This window comes from Sceloporus occidentalis, unplaced genomic scaffold, assembly GCF_023333645.1.
Source record: "Sceloporus occidentalis isolate IW3139 unplaced genomic scaffold, rSceOcc1.0.p SCAF_2, whole genome shotgun sequence".
In the NCBI taxonomy this organism is placed as follows: domain Eukaryota; kingdom Metazoa; phylum Chordata; class Lepidosauria; order Squamata; family Phrynosomatidae; genus Sceloporus; species Sceloporus occidentalis.
In genome coordinates, this window is record NW_028316982.1 from 206,056,486 (window position 1) to 206,075,263 (window position 18,778).

The 18,778-nt window shown below is 38.0% G+C and overlaps 1 protein-coding gene across 9 annotated transcripts in view; it reads left to right on the forward strand.

The window, feature by feature from the left end:
* GRIK1 (glutamate ionotropic receptor kainate type subunit 1) overlaps window positions 1–18,778 on the forward strand; it is a 221,483-nt gene that overhangs the window by 153,390 nt on the left and 49,315 nt on the right. For 7 of the 9 annotated variants that reach the window (XM_089512115.1, XM_089512119.1, XM_089512123.1 and 4 more), the window contains 3 exons: window positions 8,545–8,652; window positions 12,629–12,673; window positions 16,760–16,873. In XM_089512115.1, coding sequence (XP_089368241.1) covers window positions 8,545–8,652; window positions 12,629–12,673; window positions 16,760–16,873 — 267 coding nt within the window. The remainder of the gene's footprint in view (window positions 1–8,544; window positions 8,653–12,628; window positions 12,674–16,759; window positions 16,874–18,778) is intronic. The other 2 variants (XM_089512120.1, XM_089512121.1) reach the window with 1 other exon arrangement.

Sequence of the window (18,778 nt, forward strand, 5' to 3'; positions counted from 1 at the left end):
TCTCCTAGCTGGATCGAGGTGGGATTACAACCTAGCATAAAATACAGTACACAATAGAGCACAGCAATTCAATAAAATACATGAAAATTAACAATTAAAAACAAGTAGCACAAAGCGACAGTGGAGCAAGGATGTTCTCATCCTATTCAAGGAAGTGGATCTATGTCTTACATGAAGTCGGGTGGATATGCTCACCGGAAGAGCTCCATCTTAACTGCCCTCCTGAAAGTTTCCAGGGAGGTAGTAAGATGGATCTCTTCCGGGAGACTGTTCCACAATCTTGGATCAGCTATAGTAAAGGCTCTTTGGGAAGTTGAAACAAATTTGGTTGTTAATTCCAGAAGATTCTTCCCCGTTGTTCTCAGAGTGTGGGGTGGATTATATAAGGAGATGCGTTTCCATAAGTAACTCGGACCTGAGCCATGTGGGGCTTTAAAGGTGATAACCAACACTTTGTATTGCACCCGGAAGCAAATTGGGAGCCAATGAAGGTCTTTTAAAATTGGTGTTATGTGGTCAAACCTTGAAGAACCGGCGACCAGTTTGGCTGACATATTTTGCACTAGTTGAAGCTTCCGAACTTGGTACAAGGGTAGTAACAACAACAACAACAACAACAATAAATATTTATTTATATCCCGCCTCTTCCGACTGAGAATCGAGGCAGGTAATAACAAAGAAAATACAATATACAACAATAAAAACAACAAGCCCCACAAAACCCCGACCCAACCCTCCCTCCCACCTATAAAATTAAACAGTAAAAAAAGTTTTAAAAGTACATAACAATACATCAAAGTTAAAAGTTAAAAACAAATCACAAATAAGAAAAATAATAATAAAAAATAATAAAAGGGGGATTCAATTGGTTCTGGACATTATCAATCGGGGAAGGCCTGCCGGAAGAGAAAGGTTTTTGTCGCCTTTTTGAATGAGACGACAGATTACCAGAGCATATACCACAGCTTCAAGGTCCTTTTGGTCTAGGTAGGGACACAGTTGGCGTATCAACCAAAGTTGGTACCAAGCACTTCTGACCATCACATCTACTTGAGATGGCAATTGTAGAGATGGATCCAGAAGTACTCCCATTGCGAACTTCATCCTTCAGGGGAAGTGTGACCCCATCCAGGACATGTAGATAAATTTCCTTCCCCAGACCTGAGGTGCCTATTGCAAATACATCCGTTTTCTCTGGATTCAGTCTGAGTTTGTTTTCCCTCATCCAGCCCATACCGACTCAAGGCAGGCATTCAGAGAGAGATGCCATCCTTACTCACTGTAACAGTCGGAGACATAGAGAAACATATTTGGGTGTCATCAGCATACTGATAACACCACACCCATGTCTCCGGAGGATCACTCCCAGCGGTTTCATGTAAATGTTAAACAGCATTGGGGACAGAATCGCACCTTGAGGGACACCTGATTTGAGCTCCCTCTTAGACGAATAACTGTCCCCCAGTGACACCATCTGGAATCTTCCCGAGAGATAGGACCTGAGCCACTGCAAAGCAGTGCCTCTGTTACCTAACTCCCTCAGGCGTTCCAGAAGGATACCATGGTCAATGGTATCGAAAGCCGCTGAGATGTCCAAGAGCACCAGCAGGGTCACACTTCCCCATGTCGATGCCCAGATGGAGATCATCGACTAAGGCGACCGTGACCATCTCCACTCCATATCCCAACATAAAGCCGGTTTGAAATGGGTCGAGATAATCGGTTTCATCCAAGACGGCTTGGAGTTGGAAGGCAACTGCCCTCTCAATCACTTTGCCCAAAAAATTAAGTGCATATTGCAGAACATAAGATCGCATGATTATATTGTGCAGACAATACTGTCCCAATTAACAGTCCTCCTTCCCTATTTTGGAGCATTTGGATTTTCAAAGACAGCTTCACATACAGTGCATGTTAGCTAGTTACTTGGAGGTTCACCTCTCCACCCAGACAGATGGGTAACCTTGGACCAGTTGCTGTCTCTCAGCTTAACATATCCATGGTACAATAAAATGAAATAAATAAATATAGTCCCTGTAACCCTGTATTATAGATTGCCCAGGAAATAGTACTTTACCTTAAGGTATTGAGCTAAGCAACTTGCAAAATTGCATAAATTAGGTACATGCACATGAACCCCACTGTACTGTATCCGTGACCTAAAGAGAGGGGTAATCTTTGTCTTACTTTCAAGCTGGGATGCTATTTTAGCATAGAATAAAGAGCAGTTGATCCCCAAACTTCTGCAAATATATGATAGGGCTGGAGTGTTTTGCATATAGAGTGTCTTAGTGTGAGAAAGTTTCTGTAGAATTTCCATCTACTCTCATTTGTTTCATTTGAAGCTAAAGATTTATGAGTGAGCTGATCATTATCTTTGGCTGGCAATGAAGGTATAATATTGATTCCTGCTGATATATGGACAATAAATCTAGAGAAAGTGAAACAATGATCTTAGTCAATGGTACAGTGATTGGGTTTTCTGTGAAAACTCCATTTGATTACTTTTGAGATCAATATACATCCATATTCAATCTGTTTTTGTTAAGACTCATGTCCTCATTTAAAAATTTCAGGCATTGACCATTTCTGTATCAAATGTTGCAGAAATTAATGAGTACGATTTTTTGAGATAATACCAATTACTATATGTTAGCATCTCCTACAAACAATTTTAATTCAGTTTTCTGTTTATGCTCTGACCATGCAAGTGTGGTGTTGGGCTGCACATGCAGTAAAAGGTAAAGGTTTACCCTTTGACATGATTGTCAAGTCATGTCTGACTGTAGGAGGCAGTGCTCATCTCTGTTACTAAGCCGAGGGAGCCAACATTGTCAAGTAAGCTTTGTGGTCATGGAGCCAGCATGGCTGCATGGAATGCTGTTACCTTCCCACCAAAGCAGTACCTGTTTATCTCCCTGTACGTTTACATGTTTCAAACTGCTAGGTTGGTTGCACATATGAAGCCATAGTCAAATGATTTGTGGATACTGACAGCCAGATTTAGAATAAACAAATCCAGCTTCTTGCTAGGAATGGATGAAAATTTTGTTTACTCTTGTTCTGAGACATGCTTAAAATAATCTTGCCCAGTCTATGCTGCCCAAACCAAAATATGGACAGAAATTATGTGCTCAATCCATCCATTAAAAACATGTACATAAATGAACACGCATATTTGGCAAATATTAAGGGATGCAAAAGAAAGAGGGGGTTGGGCCTTTCCAGATATGAAACTTTATTTGCATGCTGTTAATTGTACATGGCTGCAGGACTGGATAAAACTGGAAAATAAGAACATGTTGAACCTATAGGGCCCTGATTTAAAATACAGATGGCATGGTTACTTATGGTATCAGAAATTTACGGTGGATAAGACTTTCAATAACCATCCTATTAGGAAAGCGTTGTTAAATTCATGGCAAAAAACTCAAAGCTAATTGGTATACTAAAACTCCAATGTGGGTTTCTTCTCAAGAAGGCCTCTTTGGTAGATGGTCAGATAATCAGAAATGGTTAACTTACAAAGATTTAATTGAGAAAGATGACAGAGGCTGTACAAAATTAAAGAATATAGAAGAGATCAATAAAAGGGGGTTTAAGTTACATTGGTTCAATTACACTCAAATCCAGAATAAATTTTTTGAAGATATAAAGAAAGAAGGAATAGAACAACAACAAAATGAAATAGATGATCTTATTTGGAAAAAAGACAAAAAGAAAATAAACAAGTTGTATAAAGTTTTATTAAAAAGAGACACTGGAAAAAAAAGTAATAAAAACTACTATGATTCGATGGGCCCAAGATTTTGGCCATTTGATCAAATTAGAAAATTGGGGAAAAACATGGAAAAAACCACACAAATTTACAGCTGCTCAGAATTTTAAAGAAAACTTCATGAAAATTTCAAATAGATGGTATTACACCCCAGTAAAGATTAAGAAAATATACAGTCTTCAGGAAGACAAATGTTGGAGGTGCAATAAAGCTAAAGGGACGATGTACCACATGTGGTGGACATGTGAGGTTATACAAAAATTCTGGGAAAGTGTTCATACCACAATCCAATCAATAAACCAGAAGTTTACTAACTTAATATGACTTGTTTAATCAATAATGCTAAGGAAGAAAGAATCTGGAGAATATTACCTTATTTAATCACTGCAACAAGAATTGAAATTGTGAAAAATTGGAAAAAATAGAGTCACCAAACATCGAAAGTTGGCTACAAAGTGTTCACGAGATGAAAATAAATTATCCTATGAGATCAGAAATAAAAAATATGGTACTATATGAAAAGGACTGGCTTCCAATGCTTGAATACTGGAATATTAAGTGGGGAATTAATAAAGAGCTATTAAAGAATAATTGACAATTGATAGTAGTATATAGTATAAGGCAAACTGTAGAATCTCTTTACTCTATACCAAACTAAAAGAAGGACGACTGTTGCATCAATGTATTGTATTGTACCAATAGTGGTAAACATGGTAAATATGTTCATACTTTGTATTTTAATAAATTAGAAAATTAATAAAGATAAATAAAAAATAAATGAACACACATATTTTGAAATCGACACAAACATGTGAAGATTCATAAATATACAGAAATAACATACTTTGTCCTATGAATGGAATGCAAACATTTCTCACAACAGGTAAAAACATAGTGGTGATGGTGATAATGGTCCACCTTTCCCCCACAAGTGAGAATCAGTTTTAGAATGATTTTTTAAATACATAAATCCAACCAGCTGTTTGGGCTATGTGTTTTATAGAGTTGCACTATCCCACTTTTTGCTCCCTCTTCCAACTACCAGGCTTATTACCAATTATTTGAGCAAAGTTTTGTATGCAACTGGATAGGCCAAACAGAACCTTTACATGGTGTATGTGTATGTTCTACTTGATTGTTGTCTAGTTGTGCACCTGTGTTTGACAGTATCTGTTGCTAATAAGAGTCCATTCCATCCTAACCATTTGTCACTGATATGGAACACAGAGAATAGCTATTCAGTGATCTTGTAGCATCCTATGTGCCCCCTCCCACTTATAGAAAACCACAGCCACTTCAACCAAGGCATGTGAAAAGCAATTGTCAGTGGCACAAACAGGGAAATCTTGTTGAAGTGGCTACTTGATGACATCGCTGTGATTTTCTATAAATGGGGGGGGGGGGTGCACATAGGATGCTACAAGGTCATACAATGAGGAGATGAAAGCAGGAGGAACCAAAATGCAGGAAACAATAGTTCATCAAGTACCATTCCTACAATATATTTTAGTGAATAAATATGAAGAGCAGTTGATTTCAATTGATTGATTGCATTCATTTGTATTTTATGAGTGGTGGTAAAGTTTTGCCAAGAATAAACTGTGTATTAGGATAGAAGGAGTGGATGACAGTGCTTGTTAAAGATTTTCAAAAGATCATCTGGGTAAGCATTCCTAAGGGTGGAGCAAACACAGTGAAAGACATTGTTCCTTGTATTCACCAACCTAACCACATTTACCAGTAAAACAGCGACTAGGGCTTTGGATGCTAATCTTAAAGACTAAGCACTAGTAGTAAATATGTGTGTAGGTGCTGCATCAGAAAGTTAGGATATAGACCTTAAATAGTGTTCTTTGTAGCACCATAACTGATAGTTTAAAATTGCATCTGTAAGTATAACAGTAAAGGTGTACAAGCATATATATTTTTACTGAGGATGTGGGTAAATGGAAAGTTTAGATGCAAGTTTAATCCAACAAGTGCTGTGTGGGTACTTTTTGATGCCCATGTGACAAATGACTTGTCAACTGAAAATTGATAATTTTCTACTAGAACCATCAAGAAATGGCTATTTGGTGACAATCTGTAAGCTAACTACCATTTATGTTTTTGAAGAGCCTATTTTGTGTGTCTTAAATCACTGCAGATCTCTTACAAAATTTGCCTTACTTCACTTAACACCAAAGATGTAATGCAAATGCAATAGAAAAGCTGTAGGTGTCGTGTGATTATGATTGCTGTGCACATGATGAGATTCATTTCAGCGGGCTGAGTCCTATAGTCTAGATTAAACAAGAAGAAGAGAGATTAATCATATCCCTGTCAGTTCTGTGTGCAAAACCCTGTTAGTTGATGACTCTCCGCAATGAGTTTAATGAAGAAAATTTAAAAAATAGCTCAAAGAAGAATAGCTGTGACTTTACAAATGGAAACAAATGCTCTGTTGCAATGTATCATGAGCCTTTTGTGTATTTTAAACTGTTTGATAAAAAAGGAGGAGCTAAATAAATGTTGCCATACAGAAGCCATAAAAAGGAGGGAGGGAGGAGAAGGGGAAAGGGAATGGAGCAGTACTTTGAAGATTAATTGGTTTTTATTTTAGCATGAGTTTTTTTGGATAAATCCACTTCTTCAGATCTAGTACAGAGTGGTGTTCAGGCCTTAGGATATAAAGCTTATTTACACAATTGTTGGAGTGACAGTGGTATGGAAAGTAATAGGATCCAGAAAAATGCAAATCATGACCCTTGTGCTAATTTTTCAAAGGGCTGATAAGATGATATAGATCTTTCAGAATGACCTATATCACCTCCGCAGCCCTTTTGAAATTTTTGAAAAGGGTCGCATCTTTCTGAACCCTATTACAATCCATCCCACTCCCACAACTCTGTAAATATAACCTATATCTTGAGGCCTGGATATCATCCTGTATTGTATCTGAAGAAGTGGATTATATCTTTGAGAGCTCATGCTAAAATAAAAACCATCAGTAGTCTTAAAGGTGCTACTACATTCCTTTTCTCCCTCACCCCTCCTGCTTTTTGTGCTGCAAGAGGTTAACATGGCTACTTCTTTGAAAAATACAAAAGCCATTTCATCTTTTATTGTAGTATACAGAGGAATGTAGTAGTGAGTTGCCAAAGGACAGTTGACAACAGTTTGGATGCAGGAAATGCTTTATAAGAGCAGTAATTTTTACCCTGTTAGATATATTCTAAGTGACAATAGCAAGTGGCTAACTTTCATTCTTTCTAGCATATTTATTGTCACACTCTGTAATTAATAATGACTGATTCTAAGAAGTTAGGACTATATGTGTGAAAACTGGAGTTGAATTACAAATCTTTCTCTCAGCCCCACCAACTTCCTAGGTACAACTGGTGGGAACAAGAGGGAGGGACTTCTCAATGGCTACTCCCAGGCTTTAATATATATTTTATTGATGTTTTTATATACATTTTAACCTTAAAATTTTGGTAGCTCCTTTGAGTCTCAGTATTGGGGGAAAGGTCAGGTAGGTGCGTTCCAGACGCGCTAATAGTACGTGCTCGGCACATACTAGGGTTACGAAAGGGCGTCCTTTCTGGATACCCTAACCCTAGTACGTGCTGAGCACATACAAAATGGCAGCGCCCTATACACTTAGGACGCTTAGCGTCTGCATGTCCCCTGCGCTTGCAACGTCATGAGTGCGCCATTTGCGCACTCATGCGTCGCAACTGCGATGCTTTTTGCAGCTTCTTGCAGACGCTTTTTGCAGCAAAGGTCTACAGCCACAAGCACAGCACAATACAAAGTTGACACTTTTATGGCCACAATTCAGGAAAATGTCATAGATACACCCAAAAGGTTACACAAGCCCAGTAAGATTTTTGACATTTTTGGAATGAGGTTAGAACTGGGGACAATAGATTTCCATTCCATATTGTTATTGTTGTTTATTATAAACACATCTCAAGTTTCAAAAGCAGCTGGCCATCTGGCATGATCGGCGGGGAGGGATGGTGCTCATAAAGGGCATTTCCAAATTCCTGCTGGGTATACAGATCTGTAGAAATATTACATCTGTTGAAAATAAAGGTATTTGAAGATTGCGTTTGAACTTAAAGAGGTAAATTGTCTTGATTTGTGCAACTAATGAGGGGGAAAAGGCACTCGATGTATATAGAAATAATACAGGATCTATGGATAGAATGAGATTTGGCTGCAACTTCAATTAAACAGCAGAGATGTGAAACTGGAAAGATCACTTATTAATATTTAATCAATAGAATAATTAGGAGATCAAGATGTTTATTGCTTATTTATTAATTATAGTATAAGTTAGATTGAAGTGAAGGTATTCTAATGATCCTAGGTTATTGCCTGTTGACTTTTTATAAAAGAATTGTTTTAATATCTATCGGAAATGGCATTGCTGTTCATTTTAGTAATTCAGAGACAGTGCAAAGGACTGAGATAAGACTAGGATAAGTGACAGCTCAAAATTGCTTATCAAGTATTGTTTGGAGTTTGAATTTTGTTGAACAGTCTGCCATAGGTATACTTTGTATACATGAACTCTTCTTATTGTATACTACTGATAAAACTGCTGAGAAAGAAAAATATAAAACCAATCAAAGTAGAGTATTTTATGCAGAGTGTTTTCAAAAGTAATTATAGCAAGAAAGGGAAAGTATGAAGCAATTATTTTCGATGGGGTTCCAAATGTCGAGGTTAAGCATTAAAGTGAAGTTAATCATCTCTTTCTCTCAATCTCTCTCTAGGCTCGTTGGGATGGTTTGACAGGGAGAATTACTTTCAACAAAACAGATGGCTTAAGAAAGGATTTTGATCTGGACATCATTAGCCTCAAGGAGGAAGGAACAGAAAAGGTAACCAGTTTGGTATCACTGTGTTCATGCTGTGAGCCAGATGGTACTGTCAGCAAGACTATACTTATTTGAAGGTGGGTTTTAGAAGGTGTAGTGAACTAATACTGGGTATAATCCATCTGGAATTTATCCTCTTAAAGTCCCATAGAAAGAACTATGTGCTGCAGAAGAACACTTCCCTGTTTTTACATATCTTCCTTTCATTTCAGTAGGATTTCTTCAGTTAAAGTCCTAGGAGATTATTACACTGGCAAAAAAGATGCGAGCACCGCGGTATGCTCCTGTCAGTATCATGCAATAGCATGAAGATTATCACATGATGTCGTATGATGTCGTGATTATCCCACGATAATCCCTTGACTAAAGAGGCATTCTACACCACTTTTTATTCATATAGCTTTTCCATGAATAAAAAGTGGCACTAGAATTTATTCACAGGATAATTGTGACATCATGTGATAATATTTGTGTTATCGCATGATATTGACGGGAGACTACCACTATGCTCCTGTAGTTTTTGCAGGTGGGGTTTTTTGGGCTATTCCTAGGAATAAATTCTTCCAGAACATGGCCACGTAGCCCAAAGAACCCACAAAAAACTATGAGTGCCGGCCATGAAAGTCTTCGACTTCACAAAGTCCTAGTGGTTTGTACCAATACACTGTTTTGTAGTTTGCCCACTTGTATTTGCTTATAATTTTCTGACATCCTATTAGGCAGTTGCAATGTCATAAGATAGACTTATGACCTTATAACTGCTTTTATTTACCTTTCCAATTATGTCACCATTGCCTTGCCCACAAGTGAACCTGAAACCCACCTTAAAAGTGAGCCAGCCATGTTGAGCAATGGAGTTCTGTGATGCAGACAAGCAGGAGGCTGCAGGATGAAGTGGCCAGGCTCCTTCCACCAAGGAGCAGAAGCAGAGTCTGTCACAATTCTTCATTGTACTGTTGGTAGGTGGCGGGTTGTCATGTAATCCTGCAAGGCTGCACTGGCCAGCACCACAGAACTCCATCACTCAGAATAGCTGGCTGGCTTTTAAGTAGGGTTTCAGGGGTCAGATAAGAAGATGGATCATAATTACAATATTTTAGCTATTCCTTTGATGCAGGATCTTGCCTACATTTCAAAAGTCAGTAATTCAATTTTTTAAACCTCCTCTAGCTAATAATAAGCTCTAGGTACAATAGGTTCCATTAGCTCTAGCTCTAGGTTCCATTCTAATTAGGAACCAAATGTTGAGCAAGGAAACCTGGGGGAAGCATGCTGAAAAGAAAGCTGAAAAGCCGTGCTAAGTCTAATAAAGAACTGCAATGCCTGTAGCTCTGTTAAAAATGCTCCAGATATTCTGATCAGCTATTTTACCTCCTGCTGTGTCCTCCTTGCCAAACAGCTAATTAGAATAATTAATTAAAGCTTATTTTCCAGGGCTAGGCATGCATGCCCTAGCTAACGCACATGCACATTTTTGGATGAGGGTCATTATTTGTATTATAATTCACATCTGACATTCTTTTATCATTTGACATCTGAAACTATGCTTTACTGTACAAAATGACAGTACCTCATCATCCTTAAGTAACAAAGCAAAAACTGCTTACAGCCACAATACTGTATCTACTTGAGATAAATATATTGACCAAATAAATAAAATGTATACATATACTTCAGTTTGTACAAGCACAACACTTGGCTCCCACTGGTGGATCATAAGAATCCAGAGGAAAGGGGACTCTCCCCTTCTAGTAGCATCCACCATACACCCAAAACCTGATTTAGAGCCCTAGGAAACCCTCTGGTTATAAAGCAGCTCCACAGGCTGTAGGAGGAAGCAAAGAAGAATTAAGTTCTTTCACACTAGTACACCAGTATCAATGTCATGTTGAATTTAGGCCCCTATATGCAGTCTCATTTTTTAACCTGAATTGTTCAGGAATACATAACCTGGATAGTGCATTATTTTGTTGGTAAAAAAAACGAAAAGAAAAAAAAAACATGTAGTATAGTTGTTTGTATTAAAACCCGTGAGTTTAACTATAATGTTTTATGTCTTTTTTTTGTGTGTGTTTCTTTCCAAATGGTATAAGGGGAATCTGCCCCGCAGCAGCTTGATCCATGAGCGGTTCTTCAATATGTCAATATTGTTCATCTGATTGCAAATGGCCAGGCTAAAAATGCACAAAAAGCAAAAGTTTAAAAGAGATTAAACAATTAAAATAATTAAAACCAAGTTAAAACATGCATCACTAAACACATAAACATGCATATGTGCACACATGCATACATTCACAAAGCAACAGTAGCAGCACAGCAGTTAGTCAGTTCCAGTACATTGTGTAGGTGAGATGGGCCTTATACAATCACTCATCAAATACTTGTCAAAACAGATAAGTCTTTCTTTGTGCAAAGAAAGTAGGGAGGGTACCAGTCTAACATCTATGGGAAAAGGGGTTCCAGAGTCTGGGGGCAGCCACTGAGAAGGTCCTCCCCTGTGTTTTCACTAGATGTACCTGTGGGGGTGGTGGGACAGAGAGAAAAGCCTCTGAGGCAGATCTCAAAGCACAGGCAGGCTCTTAAGGAAGAATATGATCCTTCATAGTAAGGAATGAAGTGGCAAGGGGGATGACTCTGATGAGCTCTATGGAATCCCTTCAGGCACACACAGTCATTTCATACACAGTCACTACCCATGCACAAAGGAGGTTCATAAAATTTATATTCTGTTCATGTCACTTTCAGTAAGCTGTTGAATTAGACATCACATCCAAGCAAAAAGGTCAGATACAGTTATATTTTATCTAGACAGGTTTGAGAATCCTATAAACAACAAGACTGCTATCCAGATCCTCTGTCACATAAATTAATATATAAATAATGTGGCTGGTTTAGGATTGTTCCCTGTTCCTTTCCCATCCCCCCATCCCCAAGAGCAAAAAATATTCTTGTGGAAACTAGTTAATCTTTTCAGTAGATGTGCCAAAGCTGCTAAAACTGTATGAAACATTACTACAGGTATATCTCAGTTAACAAAGTACATGTGTCACTTCTTAACAAACAAACAAAAAAATGGTACCAGAGGTAGGAATAACATGTTAAGAACAGGGAAAAGGTTTCATACACCACAAAAAAAGAGCATCTCAATATATTTCAGCAAAGTTTTTATTAAAAATTAACAATATGCATGTGTGAAATGAAACCATCAAGTCAGGTAAGTTTTGCATGTTCACACATATCCAGTAAGGGATTCTGAAAGCAGCTGCTCTATTTACCTTTCCTGTTGTAGGCAGGCACACACAACTACCATAGGACTGGCTACAGTAGTATCCCATTCTTTCCCAGTTCAAACTTTATTGCAACCTCATTCTGAACATTTGTGTTACTTCAGCCCTCCTTCACCATCTTCCCAGTGTCAATACTGCTTAAAAACCCACCTTGGACTTAATCAGGATAAGGAAGAAAAAGGTGGGGTGTAAAATGACTTTGTAAAAGGAACTTCTTTGTCAAAGGCTTTGTTAAGTGAAGTATATCTGTATTACAGTCAAGAAATTCTGTTACAGTGCAGGCCAGATAAAGGATTCAGAAACTTCTTGTACTGTGGAAGGTGGCCTTTTTCTGGACTTCAGACATGATGCAACAATGTGTAGTGTTGTCCATAATCAAAATGTGTCCTCAAATAGTTTTCTGAAAGAGGCCAGTACTGAAAAGATCTTAGGCTCTAAGCATTTGTTCTAATCTAAGAAAACCTCTAATTTAAATAAATATATGGTCAGTACTATCAATAATTAAACACAACGGTGCTTAATGCTTGTGCTACCAATTATTAAACACAGTCCTACAAAAACTGGCTCAGTAAATCTTTATACTGTTTGAAGATTTAAATGAAAATACTAAGGTTGTACAGCACAGTATAGATTTGCTTTTCATATTTAATGAAGACCTTTTTGTTTTCTTTTTTGTTCTTTTCTAAATTAAGGCTGCTGGTGAAGTTACTAATCATTTATATAAAGTATGGAAGAAGGTTTGTATGTGGAGAGATGATATAAGAAACTGCTGGGTTGAGTCTCCAAAAACTCTTCCTCGGGGTTTTGATAAATGATCTCAAATTGCAGTTTAGAGACAACAGAGGTCTGTCTTAGAATGTGCTTTGCTGTGTAGAATAGATTTTTGATGAACCACTGCATTTTAGCTATCCCTGTGGGTGCATTTCTAGCCTACTGAACTCATAGGAAGTTTTGCTACAAAATAGACTAGAGGGTCAATTCTGTATGAAACAGATTCCAGTTTAGAGTGCAATACAGCTATCAACTAAATGCTGAAATCCCTATAGAATCTTTGCAATATATCTTACATTGCAGGATGACACCTGCAGTATTTTCTGCAAGATAAGACTTTCCCATCGTCTTCGTACTGTGCACAGAATTTTTCAAATAGTATTAACTTAAATAGTGTCCTTTACAAATCTTACAAAGTGTTCAGAGGCTAGTTAATATGCTGTGAATTGTACCCAATAGTGGTTTGTATTAATGGAATGTGTTGCACCTATGCAAGGCAGGTCACCCATTCTTGGCTGATCTCTCCAATCCCCCAGTTCTCTGGGTCATATGCCACATTGCTATGAAGATCCCCCCACAAGAAGCCCTGCAGGAGGTACAAAGTGGAATGGAGGCATCAGCAGGTATCAGTTGTCTTGCTCTGCAAATGGTGCAGAGCCACCATTCAGTACAACACTATGAATGGATACATCATAGGTTTTTTTCAATAAATCACAAATGTTTTCCCAAAGGCCATATAATTAAACACTGTAGCAGTATATAAACAAATTACTTTCCCAGTGCTCAGCATTTTTAAAAAAGGAGACAAGGAGAGAGAGAGAGAGAAATGCAGCAAACTAGTAACAAGAGATTTCATTTTTCTCAACAGTGATAAATATGACACTGCCTGATATAACATATCTAGGTGATGTTTTTCTTTATAGACAGTTTAAACTATATTGAATTAATTTAAACCAAATTCTGGTGAAATTAGAAAATGCCAACTAGTCATTCTAGTCTGAACTTGTCACTAAACTGCAATAAATCTCATCAATTCACCCTAGTGATGTAATACCCTGGTCTCATTCCTTTGACACCTTACTGATCTTTCTCATCAGTGTAAGGTTGACATACACTGCCATTTTTCCAATGCTAGTGTACATATTTTATTCTATATATTTTGTGGCTGTGTTGTACCATGTTTTGTATAAATGTTTTCCAGTTTCTTTTTGTCAAGAAAATTTAAGTCTCAAATTATAGTGCATTATAGTCATTGTAGTGTAATTTGATATGTATTTACACAGATTTAAGTTATGTTGAATTAAATTACTCTCAAGCAAGTTAATATAGGTATAGGATTGAACTGTCAAAAATGTGTAACTTTATATATGTATGTTCTAAGACTCAGTTCCTGCTGTCTTTGTTTTCAGCATCTCAGATAAGGCTGAAAAACTATACTTGAGATTAAAGTGTTGCTTCTAGGAAAGTATATCACTGGGCAAAATGGACCATTGGTCTCTCAATCAGTATGTGACAGCATCATAGATATATAATTTCCCTGCATTGAAAGACATAAAGGTATCCAATAGCACCTTTGAGGCTAACTGGGAAAAAGAAATTTCTAGCATAAGGTTTCATAGACTACAGTCTGCCTCATCAGCTGTATCTGAATTTCTTTATATATTGTTATACTGAAACAGACTAACATGTCTCTTTCTTTCTTTACTGCATAGAGTAGTGATGTGGAGCTCATTGCCCTTCAGAAGTTGTTGGACTATGACCCCATCACCCCAACCATTGTTCATGCTCTCTGAGACTCAAGAACCTAGAATCTCAGGGGCTCAACAGACTGCCCCTAAGGGCGGCAGGATGCCGCCCCTTTCCTAGCCAGATCGGGGCTGTGGCAACTGCACGCTGCTGCCCCAATCTGGCCTTTCAAGGGTGTGAAAAGGAGTTGCAAAAAGTGGCTCCTTTTTGTGCCCTCGAAAGGGTGCCATAGCCACAGCGGTGCAGCTATATGGCACTCCTTCCGCACTGCATCATATGGAGTGCCATGGTGGTGCACGCCATGTGGAGTGGCTTGCGGCATCATGGCACCTTCGGTGCGGAGTTAGGGTGTGCATCATCTGGATGCAACACCCCAATTCTGCCCCCAGGCTGGTCTGAAGAGGGCCTCAATCATTATCCTCATCCCTGGCACAGTGTTTAATGCTCAGGGAAAAAAAGACATTAATTATATTCTTTTTCCGCAGATAGACAAAAATGAGGTTACAAGGATTTAATTTACTGGGGAATCGATATCACAGAATTGATTTCCCTTTGAGATTAAACAGATGAAGGCATATACTATGCAACTAAAAACACAGCAGTGTTATCCCAGAAACACAGAAGTATCAGGAGGGAATAGATGATTTGGTACTGAAATTGGTGGTCAGACCCAGAGTAACAAAAGCAAAAGGCAGCTTGTGCTTTTGAGCCCATACTCACAGAAATAAGTACAGCTTTAATCATGAAAACCAAATCAAGTGTGAAGTCTTAGAAGAATGAGGGCAGTAAAAAACCAAAATCATTAGCAATGAGCACTAGCATTATGATCTGCTGTTTTTCAGCCATTGAAAACTTCAATGGTTATTCCCATACTAACAGACCTCATAATGCCACATCAATATGAGATTCTTTTTAACTGACATAATAAGAGGGCCACTGGTATTATCCCCAAATTATGATGAAATTTTGCTTTTAAAATAATGATTGTTAGTTGGCGATTGCCAGCCCTCCAGATGGTTATTGTAGTGCAAGTCCTAGCAGCTGCTGGCAGCAGAATCAGTGATGAAGAATTGTGGGAGTGGGAGTTCAAGTTCAACATTTGGAGGCCTGGTACCTTCCCAAACGTCTTCCAGTTGTGTCCGTACAGTGCATAAGACTGGTAAGACACAGGTTCAGACTGCATCTTATGTAGCAGTTATAACCTGGGTATAAAATACTGAGGGTATAAAGTCCTAAGTGATTAAAAATTTACAAATATTCCATGCCTTTCTTTGCAGTTTACACCCATGCAATCAGATTCAAATTCTGCTGAAACTAGAAATCTGCCTTTTGCACATAGAAAACCAAAGTATCTGAAAATCCTGGTGCTACATAATGTAAAACATAGAGACAGTAACAACAGATTTTTCTTTTCCCCCACCCTTCAGTTTTCTGAGCTACGTCACTTGATTAGTGGGTTATTTTATTGCTTCTGTCATAGACAATAGACATGAAGTAACTAAAATAAATCTGTGCTATCAGTAGTTTTAGAGGAGTAGAGAAAAGTTAGTCTGTTTCAACATAATGTCTAAACTGGTAATCTGTTGTTGGTTTTTAAGGAAGTAATCTCAAATGTTTCCCCTCTCCATTTACAAAAATTAACAATCCAATGCTGTATATGCTGATTCAGTGGGATTCCCTGGGGCTTACTCCCAAAGTCCCTTAGCCAACAGACACCAATGCAGTCTGGTGGCTCTCATGCCAGTGGGGTAATGAATCTGCTCCTAATTTTGGTCTAAACTTTAAAAGAGCTATCCCTTGTGCTATTTTGGAAATGGGGTTTAACACCTTGGTATGTCCTTTGAAGCTGAGACTAAAACCTTGAGTGGATTCCAGAAAAGTACCTTTTTGCTCCCAAGTAAGAGAACAGAATTACAGCCCTAAACAACTACAGTATTTATAGCATAATGTAAAATCCAGGTTAGATTAGTTATATCTGCTAACTATTACAGAGATATTTTTCCCCTACCCAACTAACATTACACTTACAACTAACCCATTTCAGCCTGCTTTGGAATGAACACTGTGTTTCCTCTGACTAACTGTCTTAATAATCCATCATTCCTTGTAGACTCCTTACTTTACAATGTGACAGGTCCACTCTTTCTATATCTCATATGGTTAGTGTTGTAGTCTGCTTCTGTGATGTGATAGTTCACATACATTTCCTGTATAGAATGGTTTTGCACATTCATTGATATGCAGTGTCATTCTCTTAACATCATAAATGAAGGTCAGAAGCTATTTACCTGCTATGTTCTCTGTAGATCGGGGTTTGGAATTCAAACAGTGGCCTTAATATGACTGACAACAATAAAGACAGATCTACCAATATCACTGATTCTCTGGCAAACCGAACACTCATAGTCACCACTATTTTGGTAAGTTTTGGCAAGCCATTCCTTCACTTCATAGATTATCTGTGTTGTATTTTTGGTGCCTGAGAGTCCTCCTAACCACTACTTGTGTTTGTCACTATGGAAGGACCATTTGTGGGGACCTGTGCCATGAATTCATCCAGGTGATTCTGGAGAACCATTTTCACTATCACAGGCATGGGGGGCTCCATACAGTAGATACACCAGCCCTATGAATTCACATGAGTCCAACTCCTGAGCAGTGTTTAGCAGGCAATCGTTCAACTATATCCAGTTCATATGTGAACTAGAACTGCATTTTCATGCATATAGGGATCCCTCAGTATCCACTGGGGTTTAGTTCCAGGAGACTCCATGGATACCAAAATCCATGGATGCTCAAGTTCCATTATATACAGTGGCATAGTAAAATTATGTCCCTAATATAAAATGATAAAATCAGGGTTTGCTTTTTGGAGTGTGTGTGTGTGTGTGTGTGTATTTCTGAATCATGGTTGGTTGAATCCATGGATGCAGAATCCATGGATATGGAGAGTTGACTGTATGTACATTCTTCCCATAATCCTAGCATCACCCTTTTTGCCAATATTTTTAGCCCACTACACTGTGTTTTTTTTAAAAAAATAAAGCTAAAACAGATAAACAAAACTCTGTCATAAAACATGTTCAGCTTTCTTCTTGAAACTAGCATTAGTGAGAACTACATCTCTGCTTGAATTATTTGGGAGAGAAGGGAAAAGCAACATGTCTGTCTTGACCTTTCTCTCTTGCTTCAGGTGAGCTCTCTGCCTTTTAAAAAAATCATTGCATGAAGAATTATTCGGTGAAATATACATTAATCATCCTTTCTTTTTAAAAAAGTAGTGGAATCTAATCTATTTTTAAAATGTAGAAAAACACTTGCTTAAGCTTTTTTCCTCACTGTATATTTCCTGCACAACAAAGAAGGAAATGTTAAGCTAGTGTTAGCGAAAGAGATAGCCTAGAAACCGCAGGTCGGATCCAGACTATTTTAGTCATGCTCAGTTCCCATTAAAATCAAGTCAACAAGCTAGTTCTGATTAATTGAAGTCCCATTGATTTAACTGTGACTAAAGCATGACTAACCTAATCAGGATCTTAAGCAGTGACTTACTGCATTATTTCTGCAGTGCAGATTAAACCTAGGTGTACTTCCTCAGATGCATGGAGTGGATATGTGAGAAAGTAGATCAAGTCGATGAAAGCTTATGCTACAACTTCTTTTTCACAGTCTCAGAAATGCTCCAAGACCTCTTTGCATACTGATAACCAGACTTGATTAGCTCTGTGAAGACCTTATTGTTTGTAAGAAGACTGCTAGTGTTAAACCCCCAAAACCTCAGCATGTGCTACTTGTAATCATTTGTTAGGGTTTGTTATACAGTTGGCCCTCTTTATCCACATATTCTGCATTCACAGATTCAATCACTCATGGTTTGAAAATAACCCATCCACTATTCCAAAAAGCAAACTTTCATTTTGCCATTTTTAAAAAAGAAATGAGGGACACCATTTTACTATCCCATTGTATATAATGGGGCTTGAGCAGCTATAGATTTTGGTATTCACTGTGGGTCCTAGAACCAAACCCCAGCAGATACCAAGGGCCCATTGTATTCTTCTGTCTTAATTTTAAAAACTGCTCTGAGAGTGGCGGCTTAAAAGCAGTTTGGGCATTTTAAAAATAATCAAACAAATAATAAAAATCATTTCGCCTCCTATCTCTTTTTTCTTATGAAAACATTCATGGGAGATGTTCATCTGGCTCAACCCTAGTTTGGTGCTCCTACATGATTCTCATTCTGGCATTCATTATTCTTAATTAATCTCTCATACTTTGTATACCAAACATCTGTTAATGCTAATGGGAGCTTTTAAACCTTACAC